Source organism: Falco biarmicus, chromosome 9, assembly GCF_023638135.1.
Source record: "Falco biarmicus isolate bFalBia1 chromosome 9, bFalBia1.pri, whole genome shotgun sequence".
Lineage (NCBI taxonomy): Eukaryota > Metazoa > Chordata > Aves > Falconiformes > Falconidae > Falco > Falco biarmicus.
In genome coordinates this window covers 24140007-24161666 of record NC_079296.1, presented here as the reverse complement: position 1 = coordinate 24161666, position 21660 = coordinate 24140007, and the positions used below count along the sequence as shown (strand labels likewise).

The 21660-nt window shown below is 40.2% G+C and overlaps 1 protein-coding gene across 4 annotated transcripts in view; it reads right to left on the bottom strand.

The window, feature by feature from the left end:
- The window catches only part of SORCS1 (sortilin related VPS10 domain containing receptor 1), a 304454-nt gene that overhangs the window by 80775 nt on the left and 202019 nt on the right, over window positions 1-21660 (bottom strand). For all 4 annotated transcript variants that reach the window (XM_056352733.1, XM_056352734.1, XM_056352735.1 and 1 more), the window contains exon 6: window positions 8243-8307. In XM_056352733.1, the coding sequence (XP_056208708.1) occupies window positions 8243-8307 (65 nt within the window). The remainder of the gene's footprint in view (window positions 1-8242; window positions 8308-21660) is intronic.

Sequence of the window (21660 nt, the reverse complement as noted above, 5' to 3'; positions counted from 1 at the left end):
GATCAATTAAGAAATTGCACTTTGTTTAATGACAAAGCTGATTTACAGGAAGAAGGATTTTGGCATTTTAGTATTAGCACTCATATGACAGAAACACTACATGGCATTTAAAGTGAGAACGACTTCTAATCTTTTTTCTTGTTCAAGAAGCACAGCCCCTTGTTTGATATAATTACCACCTTCTGATCAGAGAAGTAGCATTTTACACTGAAATAGAAATGGCTGGATTTTTACCACCTCATATTTCATCTTGGTTTTAATTAAAATCTATCATTTGACATTTTTTTCCTTGCTTCTAAGGGCTGTTGACTTCTGCTTGAAACAGACATGGAGGGTAACGAACCTTTAGGAAAGTTTGATGAGGGATGATTTTACCCCAGCATTTGCAGAGTTCTTGGAATATATAAGTGCTAAGTATTATCAGTCACTGCAGTTTATAACATTTTATGGTTTTGCAGCTCACTGCAAAACATTAATTAACATAGCCTGGACAGCATGATCAAAATGTATTTCCCTTTAGAGGGACATGTTTTTTTCCGCGTTAGCCACGAGAGGGCAGGGAACTACGTTACTCCCAGCCTGCTCGTTCCAGTAAGCTCAGGAAAGTTGCCTTTCAGAGCAGCTCAGCCCTCTGCCCCTCTGGCCCCAGGAACAAGGGGGACAAGTAGGCCAGAGCCTCTTCCACCACCCAATAGCACTATATGCTGCAGCATGTCCCCTCTCTGTCATAAGACGGAGCACAGGCATGCATCTCTGCACCTGCAACACAACCAGTTCCCACTCCTCCTGTTTAATTCAACCCATGATATCATGAAGGGTAACCTCCCACACCTGCCCCCACAGAATCATAGCATGGTTTGTGTTTGAAGGGGCCTTTGAAGGTCATCTACTCCAACCCCCCCTGCAATGAGCAGGGGCATCTTCAACTAGATCACATTGCTTAGAGCCCTGTCTAAGCTGACCTTGAATGTTTCCAGGGATGGGGCATCTTCCACCTCTCTGGGCAACCTGTTTCACCAACCTCATTCTAAAAAAATTCCTCATCCTGTCTAGTCTAAATCTGCCCTCTTTTAGGGCAAAACCATTACCCTTTGTCCTATCGCGACAGGCCCTGCTAGAAAGCTTGTCCCCATCTTTCTCCTAGACCCCCTTTAAGTACTGGAAGGCTGCAAGAAGGTGCTCCCGGAGCCTTCTCCAGGCTGAACCACTCCAACTCTCTCAGCCTTTCCTCATAAGAGAGGTGTTCCATCCTTATTGTTCTTGTGTCCCTCCTCTGAACCTGCTTCAGCAGGTCGATGCCTTTCCTGTGCTGAGGACTCCAGAACTAAACACAGCACTCCAGGTGGGGTCTCTCATTCTCTCAAGAAGGTTCCTGAGTGAAATGCCTGGCAATCCCGATCTTAAACAAAGCAGCATTAGTTGAAACGGCTGACCCCACCGCCCCCTGTCTGAGCTGCTGACAAGACTAGGTGGCTTTCCACATATGGGATTGAATCACCCAGCACAGAGCTATATAGGATCAGACCTCTGACTCCTACCTTGTTTTCTTCTTTTTCCACCACCACCATTGTTACTTTTTACTTCCACAGGCACACTGGTCATCTGGGAAACACTAAGAGGAGACTGCAATGCTGCCTTACTTCCCATGCAAATGGGTTATCTCTCCTGGGAGCACAAGGAGGTAACAAGATGGGTGCTCCTTGGACCAGCCAGCAAAGAAGATTAAGGAATCTCCTTCCTCAGAAATTTTAAAGAGCAGGCCAGACTGAAATCTGTTAGAGGCAACCAAAGTATTTTTGATCCTGTTTTGATGGAGGAATGGGGAGTATGTCTATTTCTGCTCTGATCACACAAGTCTGTGCAGCAGTGATTGTACCATTGATGAAGATTTACTAAGGCAATTCCTGTGAACTTTTACAGTGCAATTCTCCACGGCTTCAATTCTAAAATGCCAGTAATAACTACTAAAGGGCAGAGCACTGAAATTGCTTAAGCTAATCTCCCAACCACCCAAGCCCTGAGATGTGCACACCAAGAAAAACTCCCTCTGCTATGGGAGACGGAAAGAAGGAAAAGCAGGCTTCTTGCAGCGTGTGGATCCTGCTTTTTTCCTAAGGGAAGTCTTTCTGTGCTCACATTAACTCAAGGATTTAATTTTGGCATTTGATTCTCATGGACATTTTATGTGATTCCATTGGCAGAGCTTTGTAATTTAGCATTAATTAATGTCAATTAATGTATTCTGTTGCTAAGCTCTAGAATTAATTTCATTAGTTTTCCCGCACAGATGTTTTCCCTGCCATAGGTAATTAGGACATTATGCTTTTCATTTCCAGAACCCTCACCTCCAACAACAGCTGCTGTTTTTAATATACAACAACAAAGTCATGCTGTGCCTGGAGAGAAGAACATAGCAACTCCCAGCTCTTACACTCCCAGACACTTTGATTTTGACAGTTTTAGACACCTAGAGTAGGATTCTTCTCAGGGAACGGCAGCTGTTTCTAAAGAGGAAGCAAGAAAAGTCACAGAACACAAGAATGGAGGAGACATCTTGTAAGGGAAACCTCTGACAAAATTAATCTGTCTCAGTGGTGAAAGAGAATTGCAAATGCTAACACATAGCAAAAGTTATGAGCCAGGGAGACCCTGTCCCATTAAATACTTCAGTCTTTTCTGTTTAGCTTGAGCTCCATGCTAATACCTTCTCAAGGGAAATGCATTCAGTCTTTCCCAGAGGTATTTCTTGGCTTAATTGGTGGAGATGGAAGGTTGTTAGTTACTGGAGGCTGGTCAGCCTCTGCAAAAATACGCAGGAGAGTTTCAAATCCCTTCCTAAAGCAGAGTAGGGCTGTCTTCAGGACACTTTGTTGCAGAGTGTTACTTTGGATGACATACCAAACCCCAATACCCACTGCTTTCTTGTCTAAGTTTGCAGCCATATCTTTCAAAAACCTTATCTGATCACAAGAGGAGTCAGAGGAAAAATCACTGTACTCACTGCAAATGTATCTTTTTTGGTTTTCTTGTCTCTAATTCATTGAGGAATGTGTCCTTCTCTTGACAAATAAATCCACCAAGGACAAAACAGTGGTTTATACAAAGAGCATCCACATAATCTATGACTTGTTTGTCTTCCAGATTTACTATGGAGTATCCCAGTTCATTACTGAGTAGCTTAGACATTAGGGATAGTTTCTGCTTTGGAAGGATGATGCATCCTGTAACTAATGAACCACAAGAACATGGTAGTAACATATCTCACTGAAAGACCCAGGCCTGTAACCCCTCTGCAACAGTGACTAATAACAGAAGCCTAGAAAAAGTTTTAAGAATTTGTCCAGGAGCCTTGGTAGTCCAAGTACATCTTCAGCATCCACAACCTGCCATGGCAATTAATTAAAAAATTTAATAATGTTCTCCCATACTTTCATATTTCTACTCTTTTTTTTGAGAAACACACAAAATGACTGTTCTTTATCCATTTCCATCTGGTCTGAATGTTGATTTGTGAAATGTTTACGATATGGGGAATATATTCGCAACTGTCCAGGACTCAGCAACTGCAAAGCAATTAACCAGTAATGAAGCTTAGTGAAATGAAGCCATCCCATTTACTAACTACTCACAAATCTGTTTTTATCCTGCTGCTACTCTTTCTTTGTTTACCGTTAGAGTCGGGAATCTTTCTTTACATGGGAAGTATATCCTCTGCCATTTCTGGCATAAGGCTATGATTAGAGAAACTAACAGATGTCATTCTCCAGGACAAACACTAATCATGATCAGGAAAAAGTACTAATCACAATCAGGAAAAAAAAAAAATCACTGCACAGATTTAGGGCACTTTAGGAATTAATTCACCACACTAGCTATGTTAGCAAAACACTGCCAGGCGAGGTTGCCTACTTGTTTTTTCTGCTGCAGTGATTATTTTATTCTTCCTAGCAATGTTCTATGAAAACAGAAATTGAAGTCCTAGCACAACTTTGCGATTGAGACACTAGTGGCCAGATGCCCCATCCCTGTTGATCAGCAAGGAGAGCACTCCTGACCCCAGGTGAGGCATTGGCCTTACCTGTAATCACAGCAGCACCTTTCAAGAAGTTGCTGTGAAAATCAGGACAGCAAAAGCAAAGCAAAGCAAACAAAAGTATTTTGTAACTATCAGAGGAACTCTTAATTTTTGTCAGCCCATTAGAAAATCCATTAGTTTCTTTCATCTACACTTAAAAAAAATTAAAATTACATAAATTAAAAACTTTACTCAAAATCAATTGGTATCTATCTACATAAGCAAATTGTATCTCATAAATGTAATAGTTGGTTTTCTTTACTTGCATCTATAGAAACTGCCACTTAAACATTCTCTGAGTCAGCTTTGCCATTCTTTGGAGGACCAGTGGGTACCCAGTTAGTCTCCAAATGCCTTGTAGGAATCCATTTTTCTAATTCTCACCAACAGTCGGGATTCCTCAATAGGCACCACCTGAATAAAAATTACCTCCCCAAGTCAATTAGCTTGAATCAGGCCTTACTGGAATAACCTTCCCTCCCCAGCTCAAAACAGATCAGGCCACTAATTAAGGATCTTTCAGGACCTGTGTATTCTTTACAAACCTTAAACTCACATGTCATTAAGTTTATACAACTTCTGTAAGCACTTCAAGCTGCATTTGAGCAAACAGATTTAACTTCCACCAGTCACACTGCCTGCTGACTATGGTGGTGAACGTAACAAAGAGAAGCTTATCATGTAGTTAAGAACTGTAGGGGATTAATTGTCTTACTGGGGTGCTGACCTGAAATCAGGCAAAAAAAAAAGTCAGAATTCCTGCTGACTTTGCTGACTTACCTTTGATCCTGTTCCAAAAATCAAAGTGGAACACCAGGGACAACCCAGTGTACAAATGGAAATGTGAGATAAGGTTCATATGAACTTCTCCCAACCAGAAAAAATCTACCACTGTGCTCTCAACTCCAACTTGATTTGGATTGGGCCTGAAGCCTTTAAAAAATAAAACCAGCACACCTGACATGATGAAAATTTGCCTGGTACTCTCCAAAATTTACACAACAGTATTAAAAGCATAAATGGCAATGATTAGCTCTGCAAATCTGACTCCATCAATACTACTAAATTGCACAGTCTGTACTCGGTTTGTTCATTGCTACATGCACCCCAGTTTGGTGAGACACAGTGTGCTCAGGAGTTCAGATTTTTCTGGATCATGATGGGGGAAAAAAAAAAGTAGGGAGCATGTGAGCTCAGGTACAACATTGCTAGCCAGATCCTCAACAGCTGTAAATCAACATGCCACTGAAGTTTTACTGATTTATACCTGCTAAGAGACTGCTATTTTGGTCCTTGCAAACCTTTTACATTATGTATATAAACACAATAAATAAAATGCACAGACAGACCATAATCAGGGAACAGAGATAGAGAGTTACTGGTGCTCTAGCAGGGAAAGCCCAATACTAAGGCTGTTGCTGATACATATTCCCAAACAACTCTGCCAGGGAGATGGGCTAACACTATACTCTGCTAACATTTCAATTTTTTCTCACCTAAAGCTCCAGTTGTACTACTCAGCTTCTGCTGGAAAAGATACCAGCACAAGAATGAGTTGTTTTTTCTCATTTGTACTGAGTTCAACAGGTTTTTGCTCAGCCCTCATATTTCCACTGCAGAATCTTTTATTTTATTGTACAGATTGCACAGTTGTTTCCACACCACTCCCCTTTCCTTCTTTCTCTCTGCCTTGTTTTGGCAAGTCTACCATTTCAAATTTAATCCATTTATTGAATGTTTGCACTTGGTTAACTCTCAAAAGAGATATTCCAAACAAAGCATAAATAAATACATGCAAAAATATAAAAAACAAACAAACAAACAAAAAAAAACAAACTACAAAACACCATGAAAAAAATGTTTGCAAATTACCCTTAGCTTGAAAAAAAGATACCTTTCTCAGTTCAGCACATTTCATCCCATCACCCCACTGGCAGTGACACAGCTGCTTCATTCCAGAGAAGGAATGTTTGTTCATCCATTGGAGGGTCATGGTTACTTTGTCCAGGAAAAGGAGACAGATTTAGTACTTAGAAGAAGGCTCTAGTAGCCAAGAGATCTGTATATAGCAAGTCAGTCATGGTAACTAGAGTAATGGACCATGTGCACACTCTTAGCCTGTCTCAGTCTCAAAATCCTGTGACCTGCAGTGCTACCAAATGTCTTCTGGTAAAAAATGCTGTGATATGTTCCAAGGTTACTGCTTCCAGCTACTCACTGTAGTCCCATGCCAGAGACCAATGCTTCCTGGAACAACGGGCAAAACAGAGCATGCACTTACTGAAAATCCAACACATTTTCTTATATTGCCAATGAGCTGAGCTGGGGACCTCCTGACTCATGAGCAGTTCCATCTAAATGACTGGTTTGCAGGAGGGGTCCCCACTGGCTGAAGGTGTGACACCACCACTATATTCACATTAGTAGTTCTGTCACTGCCTGAACAGAAAGTCTTAATTTGTGGTGCCCTACCACTAAGCTAATATAAGCATGCAGAACCATTTACTAGAGCTCAGTTGATGAGCAATAATTTGTTATTCCACAGTTCTTTACTAATATGCCTGACTCCTCAGTGAAGGCAGTTTCATCTACCTGTTTTTCCGTTTCCATCCTAAAAGCTGTAATAAAGCTTACTAATTTGTTAAGCACTCGAGATATCTTTTGCAGAAATGTGCTATAGCTGTGCAAAATGTTCTTATTAGAGCCTAAGAACTCAAACATTCAACACATTTGGAGCATGGCATCTTCTCTGCCCACTGTGAGCTGAACATCCCTCAAAATCGTCACCAGAATATAGCTCCTTAAACATCAATTGCAGTGCTTCATCTCAATAACCTCGAATTCTTAATGCCCTATAACAGTAATATTTTGTGCTAAAATATACACTGTCCTGTTAGAATAATTCATTCTCATTTAGCATGTCCCAAGAAATAGAAAGCCTCATGTTCCCAGCCTTGCTGCCATGTCCAGGTAAGTGAAATTGAGAGGAGAAATAATAATCTGAGATCACAAATGATAAGAAATAGAGATAATACATCCTTTTACTTTTACTAATCTTGCATATCTTGAAATGGAGACCTTTAAAACTTTATGGTTTCTATCACAACTGTTTCTTTTCAAAATTCATCTTCCAAAAAATTCTCTTTCACGCTAAATTTCAGTGAATTAAAAAACTGGTTACCTGGCAGTTACCTTTTCAGAGAGTTTGTAAGTTTCCAATGACAAAATACACATAATACACCACTGCATTTAGGGATACAATTCAGGGGAGAATTTTATCCATTTTTAAAGGAATTAAATGACTGCATCATTAATACGTATATATTGCAAATGGTAAAAATCTGCTTGTTATGTTGCAGCAAAGCTGCTGTTTACAGGGGAAAATATATGAAATTACAATGATGAGATCTACGCAGTCAGGCTTTCAGTGTGACGCCTGCCTGAGGCAACCCAGTGTTGTGGAAAAGAAATACATGGACAAAGATCTGCAAAGGCAGTCAAGCTCAAAGATAAACCTTGAGGAAGCATGGATGGAAGGAGAAAAGGCTGGTGTCTGAGAGAATTTATAACCAGTTTTGGAGTTGCAGATAAAGGAGGCTCCTGGAACGGAGAAAAGTACAAGAGGCAAAGCAGGGAGGGAGAGGAGCTGATGAAAGTGAAGGACAACGCCAGGACAAGCAATAACAGTGAAGAATGCACTTAGGCTGGTTGTTAAAAGGTTCCTAATGTGAGACAGATGAGGTACTTTCAAAGGTAGTACCTAAGGCAGAGTATCCCTGGTTTCTTAAAACTGCAAAGCTATGAACAAGGTGATATTATGTACTGTGTGAAATAACAGCAGCTAGATTCTGTGACCCAGGAACTTCTCTCCAATGCCATGTTCACAAGAACAAAAATCACATAGGAAGAAAGAATAGTGTTGTATATACTAACTCCAATTACTGATTATCACATATTCTTCCTTATCATGTTCTTGGCTCCTTTCACAGCCTGTTAATCCCAACTTTTTGCTCTGATGTAAAGACTTCACTTCTGACTGACCTGGCTTGGAACTCGTATTAGGGTCAATCACTAAAAAAAAGTCAGATTTCCATCATGACACTGGTTGGTTAAAAGAATATGAGGGCAGTCCAGAACATCAAAATATTTGGAAGCTGCTGTACTTACGACCATCCGCTGTTTTTGCCTCCAGATGCACAAGATCAGGCTCTCTACCAGAACCCATCATAGACCTGTAAAAAACAGATTGACACAAAGGCATTAAAAACAACAGCTAGTGTGAATGTCTGAGATTAGTTCCACAGGAGATCCTGTTTAGCTGCACCTATATTCACACTCACAAGTAAGAGCTGATAATTTTGAAAGTATTTTGGAGTTTTCCCTAAGATAAACTTGAAAATTTGAAAGAAATTCTACCATTTTATTGAATCAATGCCAATGTACTTATGAGTTGTTTATTTCTGATCCCTTTACTTCTTTTCACCTGGAGACTTGCTTCTATTCTCATTGGCACCTGACATTTGATGTGTCTCCTGATTTGGTGAGAAGGATGCATTTCAGTTCTGGGTGGGATACAGGACACTTTAACTGATGGGGTAACAGTGTTTGCCAGCATACTAATTATTGCTGTTCCTTTATATTGGACATTTTATGCACATTTGCTTAATTGACACTCCTAATGATCAACATTCCCTCATTAATTAAGATATTTAAAAACCCCATTTCATCTTAAGACATTTTATCATTTCTGATCTAATAAAAACAGTGTTCCATTAATAAAAGAAATTTCAGATTGACTCAGAAAATGACTGTTTGTTCACTCTGAATCAACAAGCAAAAACATAAAGACATTGAGCACTGCAAATAAAGGGTTTATGGGCTCATTTTGCTGCCATTGTTGAGGTTCTCCTAGACTGGCACTGCTGGCCTTGAGAATTCCCTGGGACAGTCCAAATGACCATTGGTTTGATGGACAGTCTGAATTATGGCAGTACTGACTGCAAGTATGTGCCAATCCCATCATACAGCAGCCTCAGCAACATCTCTGGCAGTCAGTCTTGTTTCTGGTCCTGGTCTTCTCATCCAAGTCATAACCCTAGACTAAGGCTAAGGGTTAAACAACCAGTTTCTTGCTAGTTCCTGACCTCCAACTTAATAGATGCATGAGGGAACAGCATCATTCATTTCCAGTGATAGACAAATTAGATGCTGTGTTCTGTTCAAAGCCTCATTATTTTTCCGGAAATCAAAAGTGGGATTCAAACAGTGATTTAGACCTTAATTCAGTTCCTACTGACTGCAGCACCAGCCCTTAATCATAATGAGCATTAACTAATAACTATTACAAAAATGATAACAAGACTATTTGTGTCCTGATTAATCCTTAGGTTTGCTTGACAAAATCTGTAACAATTCTCTAGTTAGAAATGGTTTGGATTTTTTTGTCCTCCTTTGCTGGGAAGCAGAAGTTTCACTGAAGACTCTGAGCCAGCACTGCTTTCACCTTTTCTCCATTTTCAATAACATTTATGGCAAGGTCTTTTTCTCCTAAACATTCAACTAACATTTAAAATCTCTGCTTCCTGATAATTGACACCTAGTGGGTGGGAAGGGAGTACCTTCCTAGGGCTTTTTCCTTTTACCTGCTGTCATCAGCAGATGTAGGGGCAAAATGCTGGGCCTGCTAGTTACAATTCAGTTCAAGATAGATAGATGCCAGCGACAAACAGCTCTAAAAAAACGCAGAACTATGTTTCTGATTTGGCATATCTCCTTTTTATTCTTGTTTATTCAAGCGGGCTTTAAGCACACCTGGAACTGGGCTATTACAGAAGATAAAGTACAGCTTTGTCAGTGCATTCCTCCTCCTGACCTCACACAGCCCCCTGGGGATGTGAACTCTCCAAAGAAACAGGGATTATATCCCACAGATTTGAACATTTTGTCTCTTCAGAGACATGGAATAACAGTATTCAGCCAGCAAAGAACTTGTTGCCCTAGTTTAAGCCTGTGAGTCTACAGTCAGGTGCTTTGTGAGTTTCCTCCTCACAGTGCTATCCTGACCCCAAGAAACAACGCTCTTGCATCTTCTCAGGCAACTTCTCTTCAGAATGAGACATCTCACTGATGGATGGGACATCATTGTCACTGTTGTTCTCACTTGTGATATGAGCCATAATTTACATCAAACTCTTAAATGTCTTAAGAGCAGCATATAAATATCTGGACCCACCAAGCCCTGAAAGTTAGAAGGCTACAGATGTAGTGACCTGCATGTAACTTAGTCTCACACTACAACAGCCAGTATTGGGACTGCAGAAGCTTCAATTCAAGGTAGAATTAAGCCATCATTTGTCCCAAGGATGTACAGAACAAGGATGGCTGAAACATGACTGGTGATAAACATTATTCATCTTCTCAAGGGCTTCCTTTCTTTTGATGTCTTCTAACTCCTGCAAATTAGAAATATGATGACAAATGAAGAGGAAAACTGCAGTCCAGAGAATCTAAGGGAGTTCCTGAAGTCAAAGAGGACATCTGAGGCAGAGGCAAGAAACCATATCCAGGTTTTCCCATCTGCTAGATCTTTCTTCCTACCTTAAAAAATACACATACCATTGCTCTGATTTATAATAGGCTTAATTTACTTGTGACAGTGCAAGGTCACAGTCAGGCACATAATACTAAATGGTAACATGAACAATCAGTTGCAAAGGACAGGCAAAATACAAATACATATCTGCTCAAATCAATATTAGCTGTGCACAGCTGACATCCAGAAACATATCACTCCCATCTGGATTCTGCTGAGAGCTTACGGACCAGAATTTTTGTAATGTCACATTTTCTTGTATCATGCCGTCTTGTTCCGTGGTAGCCCTGTGATATTTCTCTATACATAGCTCCATACCACCCGAAAAGCCACTTAAAGTAATATTCACCTTAACCAGTTATACACTATAGATATTTAATCCTGAGCCAGTCACAATCACACTAAACTCTCTTTACAGGCAGTGAGGAGAAACAGGCAGTTTTGCACCATGGCTCATCTGAGCTGTGTTAGATGTGACTTCATGAGAAGACAAACTTTATCCTAGAAAGGGCTGTTTTTCTCCACTGAATATAAGAGGTCTGGACACCTACACCACAGACACCCACATGCGATCATATAAAGGTCCCAAAGCAGGTAACACAATACACCTGAAATACGTTTATTACTTATATTTAAAAACATGAATTACAGATAAACTATGGATTGTAAGTGAAGGGGAAAGAGAATGCCCTGAGATATATAGCTTACCTCAGCTTTATTATTTACTACATGGCATGTGAAAGTCTAGAAGAAATTCAGAAATGCAATATTGACCACAATGAGCATAAATAGGAGAAAAATACTGTGCTCTCGGTTGAACTGCAGCTGGGAACAAGCACTTTGTAGGAAGATAGACATATCCTCTTGCATGCGTAGGACAATCAGGTCTTTAAGCATCTACTGGAAATAAGGTATTAGGAACTGTGGAATATACATCAGAAATCTTAAATTTTTAGTATGTCAACCGGATCTATCACAACACTACTGAGCATTCAGCTACATTATTAGTGGGTCTTCTAGGCTTCTTCATTTGGGGGGGGGGGAAGGATCATCCTTAGAAGCTGAGGAGGACAATGTACTGAGTATTACTAACAGTATTAAGCCCATGGCATCAGTATGAAACAAACGTAATAAACCTAACTGATTAGAAAGACATTCCAGTCTCGACTGTTGACCGGATTTGAAGGTTCTTATACCAAAACTAGAGTGATCAATAAATACAGGCTTCACACATGGAAGAAAGAAACTACATACTGGATTTGCCCTAGATAACACCAAGCCTGAAACTCAGTGTTTCTAACTTGATACAACTGCCAGCTCTACTTCATTATCTTTTGTGCACATGGTCAATGCAACCTGGTCAACGTACACTTCCATGAGCTAAATAAGGAAAAGCGATGTGCATTCAATAGCTTATAAACTAAGCACCCTGCAAAGAACAGGGGTACACATGAACAAAGCTCTGGGATCCACTCATTTATCTCAGAAATTTCACTAAAAATAAACAGTAGCCCAAAACTTTGTCATGCCCTATTTGAGCAATTTTTTTTTAGCTATGCCGGCAGCACTTTCTTCTCATATTTCTCAATTCTGTTCTTCCCTTTCAACATCTGTTCTCAAAGACCAATCACTCACATGTCCACAAACTTTTCTTCTTGTCACAGCCTATGTTTTCACTTTATGGTAAAATGCCAGCATGCCCTTTGTCCGTCCCTTTAATCTCAGGCTTTCTGTAATACTCCCTGAAACTTCAGTACACCAGGGATATGCTTGCAACACTTGCTGCTGAACAGTGCCTATTGTATTTTTGTGATTAGCTTTTTGTGTTTGGTTGGTATAATTGTCTGTATGTTTTTAAAAAAGAAGGAGGAAAAGAGAAAAAATAGACCAAAAAAAAAATGTGGTTTTTTTTGGAAAATGAGGATTTAAAAAAGCCACAGGGAGTGCAAGGCAGTGACCCCACTGCCTTTACGCAGAAGATGTTCACATTATGAAATATGTACGACCCCCACAGTCCTATTACAAAGTTGCTTCCTAAAATTTTAATCACCATCAAACTTGCTAAATAGTCATCTGCACTTGAGCGCTTCACAAATCGATATCACTGGCTGCAACGCAGTAATTGCTCTGAATGCAGATTCTACATCTACCGTGAGAAGCAGCACAGGGGAAAGACCCCGAACCATCCCCTGGTTTAGAACTAGGCTGAACTAAACAAAAGCAGCCTGGCACTGCCCATTGCACAGCAAATGCTAGTTGGCATATTTCTGCAGTGACCAATCCCTTGCCATCTCTGTCTGAAACATTTCTAAAACCTTGGCTTCCTTGGCCTGTCAACTCTTCTGAGCCAAGGAAATTCAATAGAGACCCTGTTACCCTGGGGTTTCCACCTCTTCTATCTTTTTTCACTTCTAGGGACAAAAGCAATTGTTTATGGATGCTGGGAACTGATGAGGCTTGCAAGGCAGTCAGACCACTCAGAACTGCAAAAAGGCAGCATTGTGAAGATAGCAAAAGCTTCCACTTGATGTACTTAATTTCAAACTACCATTTTTCATAAACAAAGAACTTGAAGCACCGGACAATAAGGGCTCCATCTCAAGGGCTTATGCATTCTGGAAAGTAGGTTTGTGTGCCTTTGGTTTTAGGTACTTGATTTCAGACACATTCACACCATATCTGGGACTACAGGCACAAGAAACATGATAACAAACTTTTGGTATATATTCCTTGTAGCATACATGCTCACAGCAGCTAAGATCAAAGGTCTTTTAAGCTAGGCAATAAAAGACAATGTTATTTTACAGAATCTTCAATGTAAATGGCCCAGAATGAAAGGCTGGAAGAACAGAAATGCTACTATGCCCTTTTCACAGACAGAACCAGTGCAAATGTCATTCATTCTTCATATGCAGACAGAGACATTATGCAGCTTTCCCACATCTCAGAGGAAATAAACAAGTGCAAAATCAGGACTCCTATGACTACCCCTCACCTTCTTTTGGAGGTAACCAGGTAAGATTTGTTCTTGCAACAAAGCATGGCAGATGAATTACAGATGACAGTATGGCTCTGCTAAGGTGGGCAGGATGGAATTCACATAGTTCTGGCCGTTTTGAGCTTATCGACACCAACACAGAGTAGACTAGAAATGGCTGCAATGCAATACCAAGCAGGAAAGTGACGCATCACTTGGAAAATCCAGTTTGACCCCTCATCATTAAAAATGTTCATTTGCCTCTGTTCCCTCTCTTCCCATTCCCGCAACCTGTCCCGATTCTCTTTCTGGACATTAGACTCTAGTTGCATTCTTCAGATGACTTTGTGCTTAACATGTTATGTATTTTCAGATGTCTCCCAACCTTCATCATTCCTTCTTTCCAGCCCCCATTTGAGCACACCATATACCTGCATTACACAGAAAGACTAATTACCTGCAACAGACAGGCGAAAGAGAGAACATACTCTCAAAAATCCTTATGCCAAAGTTGTCCTATTAACATAAATATTCTAACAAGCTTTATCCTGTCACAATTGAGCTATAAAGTTGCTCTCTTCAGCGCATGATAATGGCTTTGTAATTCAATTATTGGTAGAATTTGCCTTTGGGGATTTATCTTCTTCCTTTAGCCTCACCACTCATGTGGATCCCTTATCGTAAATCTTACGAATGCAAAACCAGCTCCCCCATTGCCTCTGGGTCACATCCTGCCACTTCATGTCAAAAAATTGACAGCTTATTCCAACTTACAGAATGGCAGGGGTCTGGTTTTGTTTTAAAGGACAAAATGAAAACAACAGTGGATGACGTTCATGGAGTCCTCCATAGCAACAATTTTTTGGTTCCACTTCTGTAACACTCTAAATCCTAATTGCCATTCATAAAAATAGTAACATGTAGCACCGAACAGGGAGCTTTTTGTTCAAAGGATAAAAAAAAAATACTTGACAATCAACCTTTAAGTAACCTTCCCTGCATGCTACTGATTTGTTCAAGACCTATGGAAAAGTACAAGACCAGTAGACCAAGTTAGAAATAAGGGTTGAGGAAAATTTTTCTTCTCAGCTTTGTAGATAAACTCCACTGATTAGTCAAGAGCACAGTGACCTCACTGATTTGACCAAGATCACACAGTTGTTATGTGGCAGAGACAAAAACAGAGCCTGAAAGTCCTCCGGGCTCTTTTTTCTTTTACTACTATGTTGACTCCATGAGGACTTTGCATATACTTTCTATTGCTTTTTTGCTTGCAAAGGTCAGTGAATCTGCGCCAGGGAGCTTAGTGTGGGAGGGAATTCTTGTGGTTTCTTTAGTTCAGTCCCTATCATGTGAAATTTTTACAAATTTTACTATTCCTGGGATATGATTTAAAGATTGCTTTCTAGCTTTAATATCTCTTAACCAGATTGTCCTGACATGTTTTAGAAACACGGGGTCAGATTCCAGACAGGCATAAATCTGCACTTCATACCTTTCTATCTGGCCAATTAATATCCCCTGAAAATAACCTAATTAGATTTTCCTTACTACATCTCTGTAGTATTCTTTCCCACATTGTACAATTAGATGAAACGACATAATTTTGTGCAATTCAACCACATCACCCACCAGTCTCTCCCTGTTTGTAAACAGCAGGTCCAGCAGAGCATCTCCCCTGCTTGGCTCACTGACCAGCTGTGTCAGGAAGTTATCCACACACTCCAGGAACCTCCTGTTTCCACTGTGCTGTATTTCCAGTGGACTGTTTCCACTGTGCTGTATTTCCAGCAAACATCTGGTAGGTTGAAGTCCCCCATGAGAACAAGGGCTGGTGATCTTGAGACTTCTCCTAGCTGTTTGTAGAATGTTTCATCTGTCTTTTCATCCTAGCCGGGTGGTCTATAACAGACTCCCATCAGGATATCTGCCTTATTGGCCTTCCCCCTGACTCTTACACATAAACTCTTAACCCTACTGTCACCATCATTCAGCTCTAGGCAGTCAAAACACTCCCTGACATACAGCGCTACCCCACCACCTCTCCTTCCTTGCCTACCACTTCTGAAGGGTAGTAGCCACCCATTGCAGCCCTCCAGTCATGCAAGTTATCCCACCATGTTTCCATGATGGTGATTATGGCATAGTCTTCCTGCTGCACGATGGCTTCCAGCTCCTCCTGCTTGATGCTCAGACTTTGGGCACCGGCACAGATCCACTTCAGTTGCGCTATCGATCTCACCTCCAACCCTGGCATGCCACCCCCAGGCTCATCTCTAACTAGCTTGGTTTCATTCCTTTCGCTATTCAGGTGAATATACCTCTTCTCCCTATTCACAAATGGAGGACAAGACTCTAAGGGGAGGAAGGGGGCAGAGGCAGGTAAATGGTCAAGGTTCTATACAGTTATGACTTTTAGGAGAACATTCAAGTTCCTGTTTTACTCCCACCTTTAGAGTCCCCATGAAAATCAAATAGGGCTGAGAACATTTTTTCCTCTTACATGGTGGAACTCTGCCAAACAGGATTTGGGACTGAGGAGTTATATTTTGCTCTAACAAATCTTGATTTGATTATGAGTAACAAGTTCTCTCAAGAGACTAGTGGGACTAAAGAATCAAGTTGTTATAGACTCAGAGGACTAGAAGTCTATCAACCCCTGCTATGTGACTTAGCGATATTCTCAGCCTTGTCTAGGGATGAAAGATATATACTGTGGATCTGTTTCTTAAGAACTAAAACTTGTCATAAATCCAAAGAGTCTAAATGAGCTTTTAACAGCAACAGAAAAAGGATGCTGCCTGTCATTTTTCTGTCCTTGCTGACCCACATGGGGCTGGAAAGTTTCTATCTCTGGAAGCCAGAGAGGAATGAAATCCTAATTCCCAAAAAAAGTCTATGAAATTTCAACATTCATTTATACCAAAACAATAAAGCTATGTTAGGGTCCAGAAGACTGTGAACTGTAAGCAGAGATTTTAACTAAATCTATTGAAAAGCCAAGTGAGATCTTTAGCGAAAATTGCCAACTGAAGGTATGCTTCCTTGCACTCTGGCTGGGCAGGATGCAACACTGACCTTTCTGGTGAGAAAATGGTAAATGTCAGGGGCACTGAATGGTGACATAGTGCTCTAATGTCTGCTGCTCACCATCAGCATGTTAGCAGCAGCAGCATGGTAAGGGCCAAGGAAGGGCACAGTTGCAGATTTGCTCTTTGCTCTGGTCCCTGGCAGTGTTGCTTGCCTGCAGCTCATCTGTTATCTTTGAGCTGGCAGCCATGAAGCTGCCTAAAAATATTAGCAAGGTAATAGCAGCCTGTGTTACAGAAGCAAAGAGCTTCAGTCTGACTTTCTCCCAAAGCCAAAGTGGAAGCAAAAGTGTAGTGTTCAATTCAGGGGAAAAAAAAAAGATGGCAATCAAGCAAAATTCACTACTCTTGCTATTCTCTGTCAGTCACCTGCTTAATTCAGACTTTCTGAAAACTGTCGTGGGTCCTCTGTGAACACGCCCCCTCTGGCATGTGCCCATCTCCACCATATTTAAGCTATGAAATACATATATTTTTAATTACATTTCTAGTAAAACTCAACTCATTAGGTATGGCTCGTGTGTTAGATCAAGTGGATGACTTTCTGGATAAGCTGTCAGAATGCCCTTTGATTGGCTTCTTCCCTGTCAGCCTCCAGCAGTTGCCCTGCAGCGATTAAAAGGTCTTGCCCAGCAATACACAGCATTATTTGTAAACAGCCCAGATACCATGCCATTTAAATTACCTCAGCCCACCTGGGTGAGTGTGCTAATCTCACCAAGCCAAGATCTGACAAGAACACTTGGACAGCTCACCCAGCTTGCTCTGACTGCTTGAATATAATGAAGTTTTTAACAGGGCTATGACACTTTTTTTTTCCCCGGGTTTTCAGCTTTCAGCTGCTTGAATGAACACAGAGCTTTTAAAATGCAGTCTCTAGCCTCCTCTGTAAAAGAAAAGATATATACTCTATAATTCTACTTTGAAGATTAACTTTCTTTGCCATTGCTCATAAAAGCAACACATATATAGCCCTATCTACTCATCTGTCCTCCCAGCTGCTTACCAGTTTATCTTTTTCTCCCTTTCAGTGTGTGTGCGTATCTTTGTATTGTTTAAGGGGAAAGGTTGGTTGGCTGCTTTTTTACAATGTTTGCATCCATTTTCTTCTCCTTCTCACACTCAGGAAAAAAACCAAGACCGAGTGGAGACATGGCAACATCTCTTACCAAACTGACATCTCTCCTGTAAATTAAGGGAATCATTAACATCATGGACAATGATCCTACTGGAAATGAGATATACTACGGTATGTGTTTACTTCTAATCAGCCTGTTATACTTATGTGGTGCATGAATGCCCTGAGCTGTATCTTTTGCCTAATTAAGACATTGTAGAATCATAGAATGGTTTGGGCTGGAATGCACTGTTAAAGATAATGTAGTCCAAAGCCCTGCCACAGGCAGGGAAATCTTTCACTACATTTGGTTGTTCAAAGCCCCATCCATCCTGACCTTGAACACTTGATGGGGCATTCACAGCTTCTCTGGGCAAGTGTCTCACCATCCTCATAGTAAATAATTTCTTCCATATATCTAATATAAATTTGCCCTCTTTAAATTTTAAACTGTTACCCCTCATCCCATACCTACAGTCCCTGCACCAGTAGAGTCTGTCAATTTTTCTTGTAAGCCTCCTTTAAGTACAGAAAGTCCGCAATAAGCTCTCCCTGGAGCCTTCTCTTCTCCAGGCTGAACAACCCCAACTGTCTCAGTCTTTCTTCATAAGAGAGGTGCTCCAGCCCTCTCATCATTAAAGCTCTCTGATCTTGAAGTATAGAGTGGTATTTCTTTTGTATTTCTCCTACTTGCTTGTCTGAGTGCAATAGCCAAATAAGTTAAAAATAATAAAAATCAGTAACACTTAATATAGTGCTACAGTTATATATAGTTAATACATTACATACATGTATATATTAATGTATTACATACATTATATTAAATACCGTATAAGTTAATAATGGTAATTTGATGATAAAATTTACTAGCTGGGCTTTTATATTGTTCATTTTATGTTAGTTTGTAAGACACCTCCGTTATTTGGCTTTATTTCTTTACCACCACCACCCCCACTAAGTTTTTCAAGGTAAGGTTATGATTAGAATTAGCTGAGAATCTTTTCAGAAAACGTCTCATTTTGCTTTAAAAACCATTACATTTTGCAGACACTTTAATGAGCTTTTTAACCTTTTATTTTTATTTTTTCAAGGCCAACTCTAATTGTGATACCTTGACTTTCAGAAAAAAAATTCTGGTTGAAGGCATGACTTGATCTGAGGACCAGAATAAAAATCTGGCTTTTAACGAGCAATTTCTGCGTATATATTTTGGCCATACTGAACTTATATAAGAACTTTGACTAGCCTTTTTTGCAGCTACTGGTCATGAATATGTGGATTTGCAAGTCACAAGGTATCATTTTTGAACTTTGACTAGATGACTGGACCACTTTATAAAAGCAAAGTAATTCCCAATATGACTGGTTTGCCAATTGTGTTCACTTTTGTATTCACTACAAACCAGCGTCCTTGCCAGCAAAATTCTATCATAGGGGTATGCTGAAAATCACCAAGTATCACAAAAATAAACTCAGAATTATTTAGATAAAGCATTTACCCAACTCTTCTAACTAGCATCTACTGTGTTCTCTTCCTCTAATGCCAACTATATTAGTAAACACTCTGCTATCAGCAATAATCCATTTATGTTAACTTGCTGTTTCTGTATTACCCTGCTGAACTAATACTGCTTAGAATACTCCTTGCTAGTAATTACAGTAGCTTCATAGAGCAGAGTTCCAGAATTACTAAGCACCTTGAAAACTTCCATGTGTTTTTCTGTCACACTACATTAAACAGCAAAATCTCAAGAACCTGCCAGAGAAGTAACAAAAAACATGAAAATTGTTGATACAGTGCAGAACTGCAGTGCCTTGGGGTTGTATGCAGTGTGGAGTCTTTTATGTTTCCAGCAGACACACAACATGTGATTGACTGAGTGGATTATGCTTTCCTCAGTATACCACTTTCACATACCTGTATTATGTAGACAGGTATGTGATAAGATACCCAAATTACAGCAATAATTAGAAGTGTAAATTTTACAGTAGCCCATCACTAAAGCCTGCCCAGCACAAATGTGTCCTTACAACCTTTAAATGAGGTAGAGAATTACAGACCTTTTTTTGTCCTTTTTTCTTTTTTTTTTTTTTTAAGATAAGAAAACTCCAGTCACCTCTCATTTTAAAGGTTTGACTTTATCTGCTCATCCCCTATCTGATATCTTCCTCCAAACAGTGACATTACAATCCCTTTCATCGCAAGTGTGGATGTCAAGGCATCACTTAGAGCTGCCAGACAGAAGAATGAAAAGGGGGAACAGAGGAGCTTTGAACAAAGATTCTATTTTCACGTTAATGACTCCTCTTAATGAAACAGAGGATACAAGAACACAAAATATGTAGGAGCTACAAGGAGCTGAGTTGTCTCTACACAGAATGTTTTCTCAGAGTTATGCAGTAGGCATCAGCAGACTGCTTTAATGTTGTTCTTCAGGGGTTTAAATTTCTCCAGGGTGGTAGTAGGAGGGGATTCACAGAGCAGTCAAACATAAGCAAATAAAAAAGAAAATTATCTTCAAAACAGATATAAGAAATGCAGCTGAAACAGATGCTACGGTTTCTCTGACAGCATTTGCAGGCAGAGCCTTCCCAAGACTAAAACTAGCAAGCTCAACGGTGTTTATTCACAAGCCTTAGAGTGACCCACAAACTATTTAGAAGACCACATGACAGAGTAAAATGGCAATTAAATTATCAGTGAGCAATCAGGAAAACACATCTTTGCTTTCATCAACCATTCAAATCCAGATATTCCCTCCCCATCAGAAGAAGCAGTGTTAAGTAAATGCAGCTTCAAGAAGGCCTGATGCCAAAGGCTTTGCTTCGTGTGTTCCTGATCTTAGAAAAGTCCCAGCTTGGATAGTCCTGAAAGCAGTCTGTAACAAAGCAACTTCTCGGCCTTCCTTAGATATTGGAATATAGCTCTCATTCTCCACAGATATTATAGCCCTTATTCTCTGCACAATACAGCTGTGCCCTGCTCGATCCCTTCAGAATCATTTGATTTAGAGAAAGCACCAGGAACAGGAGAGATTATCCCACAGTCTGCTTTCCTTGACAGCTGTGACTTGAAGACATTTTCCTTCACTATTCATTTCTGCCTTTATGAATGAGTGGAAGTCAGTCTTCCAACTCTTCAGGTTGATTGACTCTGTATTTTTCCAAGCCCAAATGTCTAATAATTAATTAAAACAAAGCATAAACATATCATAGGGCATCGAACAAGGCTCCACCCAACTTGTATATCAGCACTGGCTATAGAGATGTAGCTGTAGAAATTTGATTTTCAACTGTACATCTGCACCCTCTTATGTCCCAGTTCCCTTTTGCTTTTCTTGCATGGGGAGTCAGCAGCGGCCACACTCTGCATGCAGAGGTCTGCCCTTCTGATTCAGCACTTCAATGTCTATTTTGTCTTCAGGTACTTGTCTGCACAGAAATGTAAATGCATAGAAAAGCTCAGTGTTGCTCTTTGTGGTGTACATGTTCTCAATTGCACATGCAAAGCTCTGTTTTCTACCATGGATGGCTTTAAGGACAGGCAGTGTCCATATAATTGCAGCTAACTACTTTTTTTCCAAGGTGATGGTGATCATAACAAATAAGCCAGAATGAGATGCAATGTCTCCACAAGTTGTATTATGCTTGCCTTTGATAGCAGAAGTATGGTCTAGCTCACACCAAGGTGTGTTATGCAAGAGACATTTTGTTCAAGGTGAAAATACAAGCTTGCAGTTTCATGTTTTGTTTATGGCCATAGGGAATTAGATAGGTGGTTGGAACATCTTTTCATCTTTTCAACTTATTC